This window comes from Callithrix jacchus, chromosome 8 (assembly GCF_049354715.1).
Source record: "Callithrix jacchus isolate 240 chromosome 8, calJac240_pri, whole genome shotgun sequence".
NCBI classification, from domain to species: domain Eukaryota; kingdom Metazoa; phylum Chordata; class Mammalia; order Primates; family Cebidae; genus Callithrix; species Callithrix jacchus.
Genome location: NC_133509.1, coordinates 79,486,197 through 79,503,860, shown reverse-complemented (window position 1 = coordinate 79,503,860; position 17,664 = coordinate 79,486,197). Strand labels below are relative to the sequence as shown.

Sequence of the window (17,664 nt, the reverse complement as noted above, 5' to 3'; positions counted from 1 at the left end):
TGAGATGCCACCTTTATCATATACTAAACATGCATATCTAAATGATCTACTTTTATATTTTCTATTCTCCATTGATCTATTTTTCCTTACATACTTCTCATTTAATCCCATTAATCCACAACAAATTTTACAAATGAAAATGTTTAAGCTTAGCATAAGTAATTTGCCCAAGATCAAGTAGCCCAGCTATTAAGTAGTAAAATGTAGACTTGAATCCAAATCTCTCTGTCTCTAAAATTAGTGCTTTTACTCACTGTTCTTTCCTGTTTTTTAGGTAGTTACCCTTCCTTTTGCATAAAGTGGTTACTGAGATAAATGAAACTGCCAGTGTAAAACTGACAAATGTAGGCTTTGATGAGTGGGAAGTATTATTTCTTTGAATTATGTTTAGCCATTTATGGGTAAATCACTGAGAACCAAATCTGGTCACAGTTGTCATTCGTAATTTTGAAGGCATTATAGTGTTCGAGCCAAACGCAGTGGTGTGCAACTGTAGTCTCAGCTACTGATGAGGCTAAGGCAAGTGGATCACTTGAGCCTAAGAGTTTGAGGTTCCACTGTGCCGTGAGCATGCCTTTGAATAGCCACTGGACTCCAGCCTGGGCAATGTACTGAGACCCTGTCTCTAAAAAAAATTTTAAATATTTCTTTAAAATAATTTTCAGTAATTTTTAAGCCGTTTAACTCAAGCTGTAAATATTTTAACTGGTTCTGAAACTTTAAGATACCTAAGAATAACCTGGAGGACTTAAAACACAGTTTGTCCATTTCCTGTAGCCCTCCTGTCCTATGTCGTTTCTGATTGCTTACATCTGTGATGGGGCTCAAGGATTTACATTTGTAGCAGGTTCCCAAATGTTGCTAATACTGCTGGTACAAGGATCATATTTTGAAACCCAATGCTTTAAAAACTCTATATTTGAAAAAGTTAGAGTTCTATACATTTTTCTAAAGTCATATTTTTTTGAGAGAGGAGATGGATCAGTTTAACAATTTTAAGAATGAATTTGGCCATGCCCAGTGGTTCACACCTGTAATACCAGCACTTGAGGAGGCCAGGGCTGGCAATCGCTTGCATCCAGGAGTTCGAGACTAGCCTAGTTAACATAGTGAAACCCTGTCTCTACAAAACAATAGAAAAACTAGCCAGGCTTGGTGGTGTGTGTCTGTAGTCCCAGCTACATGGGAGGCTGAAGTGGGAGAAACACTTGAGCCCAGAAGGTTGAGGCAGCAGTGAGTAAGCTAAGATCTCACCATCATACTCCAGTCTGGGCAACAGGGGTGAGACCCTATCTTAAAAACAAAAACAAAACAAAAAAGAATTATGTTATAACAAACTGCTAGTGTAATTCATTTTATTTATTTATTACTTATTTTCGAGATGGAGTTTCGCTCTGTCACCCAGGCTAGAGTGCAATGGTGTGATCTTGGCTCACTGCATCCTCCACCTCCTAGGTTCAAGTGATTCTCCAGCCTCAGCCTCCTGAGCAACTGAGATTCCAGGAGTGAGCCACCAGGCCTGGCCATGTAATTCATTTTAAGTTCCCTATTTTTACCTTGCCTTTTTGAAATTACTGGTTGACATTGTTTGGATTAAGCATTAAAACTATAATTTTAAAAAATAAATTTTATTCTCAGTAGTTCTTAAAAGGAATGAAAGTATGTCATATGCATCTAATATGATGATAAAAATATGCATGGGCTTTCTTTTATGAAGTTACCTTTATCAGTGCCTTTCCTTTGGCCCATTTTAAACACTTTGATAATTTTTATTATTTTAGAGTAAAATGAATCATGCTGGTTCAAATGAACAGAATGTTTTCCTCACCAGTTGGAATGTTCAGAAAATATTTAAAAAGTTTTAACAACAGAGATCTAGGAAAATGAGATAAAGAAGTATTACAGGGGTATAGGTATAGGGGAACAACTTTGTCATGGCACTCTGGAGACCTGGCATGTTTTCGAATAGGCAAAGACTTGGACCTTAGGACTGCAGCTTTTCTGTGGCTTGACACACCTTGCGATTCTCTTGGAATATAAGAGGGTGAGAGACCTCTAAGGAGCTGCTATGAGGTCGTCTCCCAATTTCCCACTCACTTCTCTATTTCCCCTAGAAGTGTGTCATGAGACAATTTCTCTTCACTTCCCTGGTTGTGATTAGGTATTTGAATTTTGACCCCACCCCACACCCTTAGAATAGAGCTCAGAATAGAAAACTGCTTAGCCATAGTTTACATTGGGCCTGCCCCTTTTTTGTGTTACAATTTTTGATGTGTGGGACAAGGATCTAGGCAGTTTGCTCTTTGGCTAATCTTTTTACTCTCTAAGTAATAAACTATCTAAATCTAATAAACCATCTAAATTTTAAAACGGCTCATATGTCCCTTTACTGATAGAATTAGTGAGGCTTATGGCCTGGCTTTGGTCATATTTGTTCCCTTGACAGTAAGCAAACTTCCTTCCTTTTTTGGTATGCATGCAAAGGCATTGCATGGGTATAGTTGGCAATAACCAAGCTTTTTAAACGTTGATAAACGATAAAAATAAATAACATCTACCAATTATTGAGTGCTTATGTACCAGCACATAGAAAGGCATGTTTACAACTGATATTTATAGTTTTGTCTTTTTTTTAACAAATGGGAAAACTGAGACTTTTGGCTGAGTTTCCCAAGATCACATAGCTGTTAAACAATACAGACCATATTGTAAGCTGGGCAACCTGATACCAAAGCCCAGTCTCTTAAAACTATACTGCATATCATACAAATATACGCATGTATGTATAGTTATGTGTTGCGTCTGTACATGTGTGTGTGTATATATTTATAGACCTATTTCGTGTCATATGTTGTCATGTCATATGTTGTCATATGTCATGTCATATGTCATGCATGTCATATGTTGATGGTAATTCACCAATTTTGAATTGGGCACACAAAAATTAGGTAATCAATAAAGGATCTATCACTATATGATTCCTACTTACATTAAAAATTAATCTAGTCAATATTTCATCACCTTGATTTGAGAATCAATAATTCTGCGATACTTGGTGTTGCCCAGGGTATCAGAGAAGACAAAGTAGATTTCTTATCTAATAGTAAGAGGTAGTGCAACATAGAAAGTTGAACACCTCTCAAGGGACAACTCAAAGATTGTCACTAGTAACAACTCATATTTATTAAGAGCCTACAAAGTGATAGGCACTATTCTGAGCCCTTTTTATGTATAAACTCATTTAATCCTGAAAGCAATCCTGTGTTATAATTACTATTCCTGTTGTTGTTTGAGTAACTTTCATTCCTTGGTTTTTCATGTGATAACTCAGATCTCCTTTTTTCCCAGACTCAGTACCTTGGTTCCATTGCCTGTAAGACATGATTTGAATTTCTTCTCTTCATCAGGTGTTACAGTTTGTTTAGATCCCTTTCAAAGGATGATACCCAAAATCTGTACTACAGATACGGGCTGATATATGCAGAGCAAAGCGAAAATTTCTCCCCTGTAGTGCTGTGTATTATAGTTCAGTTAATGCAGCTTAAACCCACATAAGCTTATGGTGTTAAAATAGTACTGCAATTAAAATCCCTAAACCTGTTAAACATGTTCTCTAGATGAGTCTTTTCTCTCTTATTCTATACTTGGGTACTTGGTTTGGAATCTGCTGTAGAATATTTACATTTATCCCTTTTAAATTTCTTCTAGTTAGATATCAGGTCTTTCGGGATCTTTATTGTGTTAGTCAATGCTTTTGCTGTCCTTTGCAGCTTCATGTCGTCTTCAAAGTTCAGGACATAAAATACCTTCATCTTGGCCTTATACAATACCACTGGAAACATCCCCCTAGGCCTCATCTCATTAAGTGGTGTACTCTAGGGGGTATTTGTTCCACCAGTTGCTAATTTAGCTACCTAATCTAGCTTATCATTGTTTTTACTTTTGTTCTTTGAAAAATCATGAAGGACATTATAAAATTACTTACTGTTATCTAGTTAAATATCAAGTGTACTTTTCTGATCTACAAGTCTTCTAAATACAACTTTAAAAACAAACAAATCTAGCCTGTGACATGTCTTACTATTTTTAGCTCATATATCCTAATCCTAAAGATCTTTATATCTTCTTATTGGTATTCACAGACAAATCTTTAATAATCTGTTTTAGATTGTTAACTGAAATGAACAGAAATCTTACCGTATTGTAGAATTTATTTATTAACCTGTCTTATTTTTGAAAATAGTCTCTATTCCTGTGGTACTAGTAATGATTCAAGAATCTCATTTTCAGATTCTTTTAAATACCTTGAAACATTATTGTTTAGTCTGAGAGAGATGAATTTACAAAGTAACTAGATCTCCTTTTTTAATTCATTCTCTTATTTTTCATATCCATTTTCCTTTTCTGTTGTTCATCCTTCACTTTTTTAGTCTATCGTTCTCCTAGTTAAATCAGAAAATGAAAGTTGAAGGGGGTATGTTTCACAGAGCAACACATAATTAAATTAATTGCATGTAAAGGAATATGGTAAATAAATGTTTATAGACACCCAGGCAAAGTTAATTTTTGACCTGGAGAATTTGAATTGGAGGAAAGAAAGATGAGAGGAGAAAGGTTATAGACAAAATCTAACGTGTGATTAAGAAAATATTTGGGAGATAGCAAGTTTTTTTCTTTTTTCTTTTTTTATTTCATTTTAGGTTTTGGGGTACATGTGAAGAACATGCAAGATTGTTGCATAGGTACACACATGGCAGTGTGATTTGCTGCCTTCCTCCCCATCACCTGTATCTGGCATTTCTCCCCATGCTCTCTCTCCCCAACTCACCACCCCCCATAGCAAGTTTTAAATAGAGCTGTAGTCATTTACGTGAGGATTATAAGAGTAAAAGGTCAATGTGGGAAAGAATGGGAATTTGAGAAGGAATGAGAATTAGTGAAAGTGGGGATATTGGGAAACGGCAGTTTAATACAGAGAGACATAAATATTCTAAACACCTCAAGTTGTATATTGTGTAGAACTTTAGAGAATCACTTTCAGGTAAACTTCTGAGATAAATGGGGTATTCTTTTTTTTTTTTTTTTCTTGAGACAGAGTTTCACTCTTGTTGCCCAGGCTGGAGTGCAGTGGCATAATCGTGGCTCACCGCAGCCTCCGCCTCCCAGGTACAAGTAATTCTCCTGCCTCAGCCTCCTGAGTAGCTGGGATTGCAGGCATGCACCACCACACCTGGCTGATTTTTGTATTTAGTAGAGATGGTGTTTCACCATGTTGGTCAGGCTGATCTTGAACTCCTGACTTCAGGTGATCCGCCCACCTCAGCCTCCCAAAGTGCTGGGATTTCAGGCATGAGCCACCATGCCTTGCCAGGGTATTCTAATTTTATGAATGAAAAGATTAATACTTAGATTATGAAAGGTACCAATTTCACCTAATATAGTTCAAGACACAGATGGGACTAAAACTCATTCCCTTATATTTCCAAAGTCTGTGCTCTTCACTGATATTTTTATACCTCTATTGCCTCACTACTACCATAGTACTATTGTAGTACAGTATCACTTATTCTTATAGTTTATCATGTTTTCATGTACATTGTCTAATTGATTTTCAGAAACCTCAGCTACATTATTACCTGAATAATCTAGTTCTGGTATTATTATTATTATTATTATTTGAGACGGAGTTTCCCTCTTGTTACCCAGGCTGGAGTGCAATGGCGCAATCTCGGCTCACTGCAACCTTGGCCTCCTGGGTTCAGGCAATTCTCCTGCCTCAGCCTCCTGAGTAGCTGGGATTACAGGCATGCACCACTATGCCCAGCTAATTTTTTATATTTCTAGTAGAGATGGGGTTTCACCATGTTGACCAGGATGGTCTCAATCTCTTGACCTCGTGATCCACCCGCCTCAGCCTCCCAAAATGCTGGGATTACAGGTGTGAGTCACCTTGCCCGGCCTAGTTCAGGTATTATTATGATCTCATTCTGCAAATAAGGAAAACAAATATTGAGAAGGTAAAGTTAACGAGGACTGCTTTATTAATTTCATTACCTATTTTTTTCTATCTACTTGCCTTTACTGTTGTTCATTCTTCACTTTTGAGTCTAGATTTTAACTTTATCATCAAACTGAGGCTAAAAGAAGTTACATAGGTTAAAAAGGTCAACAGTGGAGTCACTAACAGAACATATACAGATCTAAACTTATGCCTTCTGATTGCTATCTTCTTAGTAGTATGTATTATACTATGGGGGGAAAAAGTACCTACTGGAAGACCCAGAAGCTTCTCGGGACTTGTTTATACATGACTGCAATAATATTTGAGAATTTTTCTGGTAGATAACTATGAGCTTTTTTGCAGAGATCGGAAGTAGAGGCTGTTATCAGCTGTAAAGTGGCCATCTTAATGTAATTTATTAACTGAATTAAAATTCAGCGTGAAATGGTATGAAACAATTAAGTACTTGACAAAGATAAAAATTTCAATTGTTGGATTTTTTCCACTTAAAAATGTACAGGAACGAAGTGCTATACTCTCTCAATTCTGCTGACATTTATATTATTTAATAGTGTTCAAAATGTTTGAATTGATGGAATTGATGGTTTTAAGATGTAAACCGAAATACTTTTTTGTTATTGCCATAAGTTGTGTTTCAAATGTGAGTGAGACAGAGAGGAAATATCTTATATCGTATACAGTCCCTGTATTTGTTTTGTCTAGTCTAAGCAACTGCTATAGTCCATTCTGAAATATCCATGTATTAATTCTTAAGGTTGCTGTAACAAATTACACAAATTCAGTTGCTTAAAACAAAAGAAATGTATTCTCTCAAAGTTTTGGACGCCAGAAGTCTGAAATTAGTGTCAGTGGACTGAAATTAAGGTGGCAGGACCATGTTCCCTCCGGAAGCTCTACGGGAGAATCTATTCTTGCCTCTTCTAGCTTCTGGTGACTGTCAACATTCCTGGCTTTGTGGCTGCAGCACTCCAGTCTCTGCCTCTTTGGTCACATGACCTCCTCTTCTGTCTGTGTCACATCTCCCTCTGCCTCCTTATAAGGTACATGTTGATTGCATTTTGGGCCTAGTTGAATAAGCCAGGATCACCTCCCCATCTTAAAAGTTTTAATCCTTTCCAAAGTTCCTTTTTGCCATATAAAGTAATATTCACAGGTTCCAGGGATTGGAATGTGAATGTCATTTGGGGAGCCATTATTCTGCCTACCATAGTCTTTATTGTCTTTCCATTTTCTTTTCTTTCTCATCCCTTTTCTTCCCTCGTATTTTTATTCTTTTTCATCTTCCAGAAGCACAAAGTGGTAAGTACATTGATTGGTCATGATCCAAGTTAATGATCAAGAGTTGAGGCCGGGTGTAGTGGCTCATGCCTGTATTTTCAGCACTTTGGGAAGCTGAGGCAGGCGGATCACATGAGATTGAGAGTTAGAGACCAGCCTTGCTAACATGGTGAAAGCCCGTCTTTATTAAAAATATAAAAATTAGCCTGGCGTGGTAGCAGGCACCTGTAATCCCAGCTACTCGGGAGGCTGAGGCAGGAGAATGGCTTAACCTGGGAGGTGGAGGTTGCAGTGAGCCAAAATCGTGTCCCTGCACTCCAGCCTGAGTGACAGAGTGAGACTCCATCTCAAAAAAAAAAAAAAAAAAAGTTGAGTGGTTATGGTATAGATCAGTAAGTGAGTCTTATTGCCCTTGATATAGAACTTTGAATTCTGTTCATAATTAATTAAATTATTTGGTTGTAATGGTACCTTCATTAAATTCAACACCATCTATCAAAGCAATTATTTAAATTTTGGGTAAAGTGTGTTAACATGAAATTTCTGTCCAATGAAAGCATCTGTTGGTTGGCAAAAAGTGTTGTTTGTTCTACATCTAATTCTACTTTTAGCAGGTTTTTCCACTCATATTTTCATTTTGTTTCAGTGATAGCTCAGACCTGAATTTAATGCAAGGGAAACAAAATGAAAAAATTGGTAGAGTTTTGATCCAAAAGTCCATTGTCAGAGATTTTTATGATTTGGGGCATTTCATGTAACCTTTTGGGCTTCCATTTCCTAATATCTATAATAAATAAGTTGAATTATGTGGTCGTTAAATCCCGTCTAACTCTGAAAGCCTCTAGTTGTAGTATTTACTATGAAGTATTTAAAAGCCAATGAACAGGCAAATAAATTACAAATCTGATTATTCTATACTATTTGAAAAGCAGTATCATTGACAAGATTACTTTGAAATAACTGTCCATGCTTTTTTATTTTTCTGTAGATGGACCACACATCCCCGACCTACATGCTTGCTAACTTAACCCACTTGCATTCTGAACAACTTCTGCAGGGCTTAAATATTCTTCGCCAACATCACGAACTCTGTGACATCGTTCTTCGAGTAGGTGATGTTAAAATTCATGCTCACAAAGTGGTACTTGCCAGCGTCAGCCCGTATTTCAAAGCTATGTTCACTGGAAACCTTTCTGAAAAAGAGAACAGTGAGGTTGAGTTTCAGTGCATTGATGAAACTGCTCTCCAGGCCATTGTGGAGTATGCCTACACAGGGACTGTTTTTATTTCTCAGGACACAGTTGAATCTCTCCTGCCAGCAGCAAACCTACTTCAGATAAAACTTGTCCTGAAAGAATGTTGTGCATTTCTTGAAAGCCAACTTGATCCTGGTAATTGTATTGGAATTTCTCGTTTTGCAGAAACGTATGGTTGCCATGACCTTTATTTGGCAGCCACTAAATACATATGCCAGAATTTTGAAGCTGTTTGCCAGACTGAAGAGTTTTTTGAGCTTACACATGCTGACTTGGATGAAATTGTTTCCAATGACTGTTTGAACGTAGCTACCGAAGAGACAGTTTTTTATGCATTAGAGTCATGGATCAAGTATGATGTACAAGAACGCCAGAAATACTTAGCACAGTTACTGAACAGTGTACGATTACCATTGTTAAGTGTTAAGTTTCTCACTAGACTATATGAAGCAAATCATCTTATTCGTGATGATCGCACTTGTAAACATCTTTTGAATGAAGCCCTAAAGTACCACTTTATGCCTGAACATAGACTGTCTCATCAGACAGTCTTGATGACACGACCTCGCTGTGCTCCCAAAGTACTTTGTGCAGTAGGAGGGAAATCTGGACTCTTTGCCTGTTTGGATAGGTAAATAGAAGTCTTTCCAAAATGAATGATACTGAAACTGTATCATTTTTCATTTTATGCTTTTTAAATGTGTAGATTTTCTATATTTTAAAAATAGTTTGATTTTCTTTTCTTCTTTTTAGTTTTTTTTCTTCTTCCTAAAATATGTATGTGATTTTTTTTTTTATTATATTGTCATTCTCTACAATACTCTCAGTTATTCACCACTCCCCCAAGTATACATTTTATCTACCTGGTTACTCATTAACTTTTCCTCCATTTTATGTCTTTATTTCTTTTTTTTTTTCCTGGAACCATGTACATCTTTATTTGAGTCAGACTACATCAGAAGAGATTTATTATTGTCGGGTATATTGGAAGATATCAAAGAAGAGAGCTGGGAACATGTGGTGAGGACAGAGTGGGAACAGGAATGGGTTTGAATGAAAACAGGTCATTAGAAGTGCTACCAAAGAAATGAGAAAAAATAGGATACTGATATAAATTAGGTATTTTAAGTGCAATTTGTTTTCTTCAGTGTAAGTATTTTTAAAAGACAGCATTAAGAAGCGTGTGTGTTTTTTTCCCCCTAATAACTTAGAGCAGGAATTGTCAGGCTTTTTCTATAAAGGACCAAATAGTAAATATTCAAGACTTCGTGAGCCATATGATCTTTGTGCATCTACTTAACTCTGTCATTGTAGTCTGAGAGCAGCCATGATAATACATAAATGAATGAACCTAGGTGTGTTTCAATAAAACTTTATTTATAAAAATAGCTAGTGAGCTAAATCTGGCCCATGGTAATAGTTTGTCAACCCTTAATTTGGTACATTACATTAGTAACTTTTATATGTTGAAAATATAGCTTGAAGTTATTTTTGCTTTTTCTTAATAGGATTACTTCATGAAAACCTTTGTGTTTAATATTTTTTTTAATACTATGGATTTCTTTCTGACCATTTCCAAAAATCTGGTAGATTGCTTTCCCTTTCTAATGTTAGGAAACTTGGTGTTTCATCAATGGCAACTGATAAATTCTGCATTTTTTAACAAGTCTCACAATACCTGTAATCCCAGCACTTTGGGAAGCCAAGACAGGAGGATCACTTGAGGCAGGAGTTCGAGACAAGCCTGGGCAATATAACGAGATCCCCTTCCTACAAAAAACTTAAAATATTAACTGGCATGGTGTCACACTTCTGTAGTCCCAGTTACTGGGGAGGCTGAGGCCGGAGGATTGCTTAGGCCCGGGAGTTTGAAGTTGCAGTGAGCTATGAATGCACCATTGCACACCAACCTGGGTGATAGAATGAGGACCTGTCTTGGAAACAAAAAAAAAGGTCTGATAATACATTTGATGTATGTATGTATGTATGCATTCATTTATTGAGACAGAGTTTGACTCTTGTTGCCCAGACCACAGTGCAGTGGTACGATCTGGGTTCACTACAACCTCCGCCTTTCAGGTTTGAGCAGTTCACCTGCCTTGGCCTCCCAAGTAGTTGAGATTACAAGCATGCATTATCACACCCAGCTAATATTGTATTTTTAGTAGATACGGGGTTTCACCATGTTGGTCTGGCTGGTCTAGAACTCCTGACATCAGCTGATCCACCCACATCGGCCTCCCAAAGTGCTGAGATTATAGGCATGAGCTACCGCACACAGCCTCATAATACATTTTTAACTGTAATCTAAAACTAGTATTGTTGAGACTGGGCTACACATAGATAGTTATGTTACCTACACATTTATTGTTTAACTCTTATTCTTAAATGCACTGGTAACTGGCATAAAGTAAATTATATTAGTATTATGACAAAAATTTTCAAATATGCATTTATATTGTAAAAATTTTTGAGCAATTGTCTCTTATTTCCTCAACTATTAAAAATAACAAATTGTTGAAGAATAATAACTGTTCATATCTTTAGACACAGTAATCTTATATAATCCATCATAATAAAATTTTAAAAATTAAAAGTATTATTTGCACAAAGCTGTATATTGAAGCCTTATTATAACTTTGGAAAAATTAAAACCAACCTGAATGATCATTAAATTTAACTCTATAAAAAATATTAAACAGCTGTGCATCAGATACACTGCTAGATAATTGGCCTTCAACAAGTTCATGATTTAGTAAAGGAGACATCTAGAAAATAATAACACATAACGTTAATGCAGTGATCAAGATAATTTTATAGAAAGATTAAAGAGAGCCATTTATCCTATCTGGCAGATTTAGGGAAGAGAAATTGTAGAGAAGTTCATGTACAAGTTGAGTGTTGAATGTTAAGCATGAATCAAGCATAGAAAGAGGAAAGGTCACAGGGAATGTGCAAAGACACAATGGCATGATACAGTATGGAATATTCGGGAAACTAAAAACTGATTGGCATTCAGAAGTATAGGGATTTAACAAAGAAGTGTCAGGCAGTGGTCTTTGAACTAAGTCAAAGAAGTTATTGTATGCATGATAAAAAATAAAGGCTTTTATGTGGGTTGCAAAACCATTCTAAAGAGGTTAGTAAAATGATCAGATTTGTATATTAGATCATTCTGACTGTATTATGGGAAAAATTGAGAGGCCAGAAATAATATCAGATTGATTAAATAAGTTGTTATTTTAGAACCTCTTATCTAATATAGGCAAGAGATGATGAGATCCTAAATTAGAGTAGAAGTAGTAAAGATAGAGAATGGGGCATTCATTTAAAAAAAGTTTTAAGAGAGTAAATTGACAGGATTTGGTGTTTAAATGGATATGAGGGAGGGATGGTGAGGAAGAGGGAGGAATCTGAGATGAATGAGCTGTTTCGATTAGATGATTACATGGATGCTTGATATATGTATATAGATAGAGAGAGATGGAGAATATAGGAAGGGGAAACGTTTTGGGCACATTGAGTTTGAAGTGCTTATGAAATATCCAGGTAAAGGATATTCTATGGTAGCTGGATTTGAGTACACAGCTCAGAGAAGAGCTCAGGGCTGGAAATTTGGAAGTCAGCTGCATATAGTGTAAATTAAAGGTATAAATTCAAACTGTGAAGTCTTTGATGGACTTATTTACAGTTTATTCCCTTCTTTGCCTGGTGAGAAAATATAGAGAGGAAAAAGGATTGTGAATGAAAAGTTGGGGAACATTAATATTTAGGATGAGGGCAGCAGGAAAAATTTTAGAGGTAGGAGAATCAAGAGAATAGTGCCATAAAAAAACAAGGAATTTGTGTGTGGAGAAGGAAGGAATGTGATAAACTATGTAAAATGCACTGGAAAGATCCAGAAAGATAAAAACGGAAAGGTGGCTCTTAAACTTGGCTTTATGGAGATCTTTGATGACTTTTGGTGGGTAGTTTCAAACAGAGTTGTAGAAATGCTGCAGATACATTTCAGTGGGTTGAGAAGTGAATACTAATTAAGGAAATGAACTATGAATTAAAACTATTCTTTTAAGAATCTTGCCAGAGACAGAGAGGACAGAATTAAGGCAGTAACTGATAGCATCAGGGGAAGTTTTGTTTGGTTTCATTTTGTTCTTGAAGAGAGACACATGAGTATTTTTATACTTAGATGAGTAAAGAGTTAAGTAAAGAGGAATAGGGTAAAGATACAAGGTAGAAGAATGTTCATTGATGAAGCAAGATCTTAGAGGAAATAGCAGAGATTGATATCAAAAGCAAGGACAGAAAGTTTTGAATAGGAGAAAGAGAGACTCTTTATGCCTCAAGACAATTTAGGTTTACTGGTAGAGGGGAGGGCAAAAGCAAGGGTTTAAAACAGATCTTGTCCAATGGCTTTAGTTGTTTTCTTTAATTAAGAGAAGAGGCCTGCTAGAGAAGAAAGTGGGGATTGGGTAGGCAGCTTAAGAAAATTGGGGAAGCTCTGAGAACTGTATTGTTTCTACTTACACATAAGGATGGCAATACATTGAAAGCATTTTTTGAATAGTTGTGCAAATATGTTAAATGTTGAATGAATATTCAGCCACATCACTCAATACGATAAACTACAGGTCTAATTCCAAGAATGAAACTCTCATTAGAACTGATTATTATTTGCTTTCTTCTATAGTTTAGATGTGTCCCTCCAAAATTCATGTGTTGAAAACTTAATTGTTGTTGGAACAATATTAAGAGATGGTACCTGGCCAGGTGTGGTGGCTTACACCTGTAATCCCAGCACTTTGGGAAGCCAAGGCTTCCCAAGGCCAAAACCACTGCAGAGCACCCTCACTAGGGCAATGGCTAGGGGAGTCATGGGAATGGGGCCACAGAAGTGTAGTGCAAGCAGTGTGCAATGTCAGCTTGTCAGAACTGTAGGCACGAGATTCCAGCCTGTGAGAGCTGCATGGGCTAAGCCCAGCAAAGGCATGGGGGCAGGGCTGCCAGAGGTCGTAGGGGCCCAACTCCTGCCCCAGTATATCCAGGAAGCAGGACATGGAGTCAAAGGAGATTATTCACCAGCTTTAACACTTAATGTTTTCTTTGTTGGGTTCTGGACTTACTTGAAGCCTCCTACTCCTTGTCTTTCCTCTTTCTGCCTTTTGGAAGGAGAATATCTATCCTATGCCTCTCACCATTTATTTTGGAATAAATGGTGAGAAATATCTATCCTATGCCTCTTCCATTTATTTTGGAAGTAAATAATTTGTTTTGATTTCACAGGCTCACAGCTGGAAGGGAGTTTGCCTCAGGATGTATCATGCCTTGAATTTCGCTCATATATGATTTAGATAGACTTTGGACTTTGGACTTTTGAGGTGATGCCAGAATAAGTTAAGACTTTTGGGGCTATTGGGATGGAATAAATATATTTTGCATGTGAGTAGGCTATGAATTTTGAGGGCTAGGGGTAAAATTCTATGGTTTGAAAGTGTTCCCCAAAAGTTCTATTTTGGAAACTTAATTGCCATTGAACAATATTAGGAGGCGGGGCCTTTAAGAGGTGACTAGACCCTGAAGGCTCTGCCCTCTTGAAGGGATTAATACCATGATTGTGGGGTTGAATAAATTATTGTGGGAGTGGGCTCTTGATAAAAGGATAAGTTCGGCTGCCATTTTCTCTGTCTTATGCATAGGCTTGCTAGCAACTCATGTGATGTCTTCTACCATGAGATGAACCTTTCCCAATGCCAGCAACATATTCTTGGACTTCCCAGACTCTGGTACCATAAGCCAAATAAACTCCTGTTCTTTATAAATTACCCAGTCTATAGCATTCTATCAGCAGAAAATGAACTAAGACACCCTCAAATGACCATTAGGACTAATGACATTATATGTTGTATGTATTTAGCTAAATCATCTCCAGAATTCCATAACTTCTAGATAATCCATCATTATAACCTTTAGTCTTACTATCATTTTTATTTACTCTCATATAAAGAAATATATGAGAGTCTTACTCTCATAAAAATAAATATATGCCCAGGCACAGTGGTTCACGCTTGTAATCCCAGCACTTTAGGAGGCCGAGGGGTGAGAATCATAAGTTCAGGAGTTCAAGACCAGCTGGCCAAATGGTGAAACCCATCTCTACTAAAAATACAAAAAACTAGCCAGGTGTGGTGGCAGGCACCTATAATTATAGCTACTCAAGAGGCTGAGGCAGGAGAATCGAATGAGCCCAGGAGGCAGAGGTTGCAGTGAGCCAGGACCGCACCATAGCACTCCAGCTTGGGCAACAGAGCAAGAGTCTGTCTCAAAAATGCGTATGTATGGTGCCCGACCATATATTTATTTTTATGAGAGTCTTTACTTATATGAGAGTAAATAAAAATGATAGTAAGACTAAAGGTTATGATGATGGATTATCTAGAAGTTACGGATTTCTGAAGATGATTTAGCTAAATACACACAACATGGCAGCCTTCGTCATTATTGGTAACTTCAGCACATTCAGAAATCTTGGTTCACACATTCCACTTTTTGACTGTGGTTTTCTTTTGCCAGCTTATTTATTTCAGTACACACCCTCCAATGAGACTTTGTTCCTTTCAGGATTCTTCATCCATTGGCCCCATAATCAGTTAGAAGAACTGATCGTTCTTTAACTACCACATATTCTTATTTTCCCAGCTTACCTAGCTTAGATTGGAGGAACATCACAACATCATTCTTTAAATACACCATGGCACCTTTGCCTTTCAGTTCCTCATCATACTCCTCTAGTTAAATTCAATTCTCCGCTTATGCCATGGCTGCATCTGAGCAGCAGACTATGACTAGAGAAACCTACATACTCATTTTAAGTGGTCTCATGTGGGGCCTTAAGCACTCCCCAGCACTCCCCTCTACTTTTCTCTAATCAATTTATTATTTGACTCCCTCATGTCTCACACTTTCTGCTCTCCTAAAAACATCCAAAACCCATTTCCCTTACCTGTTATTCTACTGAAAAGATGGAAGCAACCAGAAGAGAACTACCTCATCTTCCCAACACCAAATCCACTGACTTCTTTCTAAGACCAACCCTTCCACTTCTCGACTTATTTCTAAGACCAACCCTTCCACTTCTCGACTTATTTCTAAGACCAACATTTCCACTTCTCTACTTATTTCTAAGACCAACCCTTCCACTTCTCTACTTATTTCACTAGATTTCACTCACTCTCCATGACAGACTCTGCTCTTCCATTTATCCTATCTCTCTCCCTCTCTATGTATCATTACCATCTGCATGCAAACGCATTCTAGCTTAAGCTTCTAGATTAAATTAATCCTTTCTGGTCCCCATGGTCTTTCTCTGCTCCACTTTGTAGCTATCTCCTCATATTTATTTTACTCATTATAGTAAAAATCATTGGAAAATTGTCTATACCCCCTGTTTTCACTTCCTTATCTCTGATTCTCTTTTAGACCTTGTTAGGGTCAGAGTATTCCATGATATATCATTTCATCAAATTCATATTTTTTAAAACAAATATTATAACAACTGACCATAAACAGGAATTCAATAACTATTGAGTGAATGAATATATCTTGATTATACTGGATAGAGGACTTTTTTAAAGGCTGTTACCTTATTGAGTTGGGGGACATTAGCTACTTTCTCCCAACTGTTGGAGGATAAAGAAGCATATATATGTTGTTGATGTTTGTGGAAGAGCGATTTATTAGACAGCAAGAGAGAGAAAAGACAGCTCTCCGCTGTTGTGGGAGGGGAACCCAGAGAGGAAAATCAGCTGAAGTTTTAACCCTTGAGTTGTTTCCCCTCCATTCATGTTCTCGTCTTTCAAACTTCCTCTGGAGTGATTGATCTTTGACTGTGATACCGGATTGGCTACTTGTTCTACAGCCCTGACAGAGTCCCTTCCTCCCAGAGCTTTCTGTGGGAATTTGGGACAAAAGAGCCCCATCTGGCTTTCCCCGCAAGCAAACGGGAAGATCGGACAAAGAATGTTACCCGGCCCACTTGGAGGAGATGCTCAAGATGCCCCAGCTGCCTCAGGAGGGAGCCGGGAAATTCCTGCATTTGAAACCCCTCCCCGTAGCAGACCCAGGGAGAGACGTTTCTTTAACACGGTCCCTCAGTCCCCCTCTGAACAGGAAAGTGCAACTGCTGTTGAACACAGGCCTCGATACCTCTCTAACTACTTCCTGCTGAATTGGGGCATAGAAGGGGCCCTGCAGTTGAGGTTTCCTCCAGAGGGGGTCTTCCAGTGGTGCAGATCAACCCAGAGGTGCACAATAGAACTTATGAGCCAGGGACATCTGGGGTTCCATTTGCAGGACCATTTGTAGCCTTATGGCATCAATTCACTCTGAAGTCTGATGTCTTCTGGCTGACTTGCCGACAGACGTTACTGGGGGAGTACCCAGCTCGTAGGTTCTTGGCCTCTCTAACCCCGAAAAATGGGGAAAGGGGCCCAGAGACCGGCGAATTTACTGTCCAAACAAAATCATGGACCCAAAGAGTTTTGTGGAAGAGCAATTTATTAGATAGAGAGAGAGAGAGAAGGCAGCACCCACGCTGTTGTGGGAGGGGAACTCAGAGAGGGAAATCCCTTTTTTTTTTTAAAGTCTAATTTTAATTCAGCCTCAACAAACAAGCAGAGAAGTGAGAAAGCTAACTGTCTTAGCAGACACAGATATACCAAATGTGAAACAGTGGGTTATTAACAGAACTATTTACATGCATATATATGTGTGTATATGTGTGTGTGTGTATACGTGTGTGTGTGTGTGTATATACATGCAAAAGATTAGTATATAGGTGTAGGTGCAAGGTGTCAAGAATAAATACTCAAGTACGTATCAGCCAGCTTCACAGACTATTAACAATACTTTTGAAGTCCCCCTGTGTCCCTCCTTGCTACCACCTCCCTTCTTCTGGAAATAACCACTGCCCTGAATTTTTATCAACTATTCCCTTGCTTTTCACATAATTTTGCCACATATCAAATGTGCCCTGATATATTGTTAGGTTTTACACATTTTAATATAAATGCAGTAATAGATGTTTTTCACAGATGTTTTTTCACTGAACAA

The 17,664-nt window shown here is 37.6% G+C and overlaps 1 protein-coding gene across 7 annotated transcripts in view; it reads left to right on the top strand.

The window, feature by feature from the left end:
* KLHL28 (kelch like family member 28) overlaps positions 1-17,664 on the top strand; it is a 38,982-nt gene that overhangs the window by 10,276 nt on the left and 11,042 nt on the right. For 4 of the 7 annotated variants that reach the window (XM_002753851.6, XM_009005983.5, XM_009005984.5 and 1 more), the window contains one exon: positions 8,289-9,187. In XM_002753851.6, the coding sequence (XP_002753897.1) occupies positions 8,289-9,187 (899 nt within the window). Of the gene's footprint in view, positions 1-6,946; positions 7,063-8,288; positions 9,188-17,664 lie in introns of all 7 variants that reach the window. The other 3 variants (XM_078334837.1, XM_078334836.1, XM_035260414.3) reach the window with 1 other exon arrangement.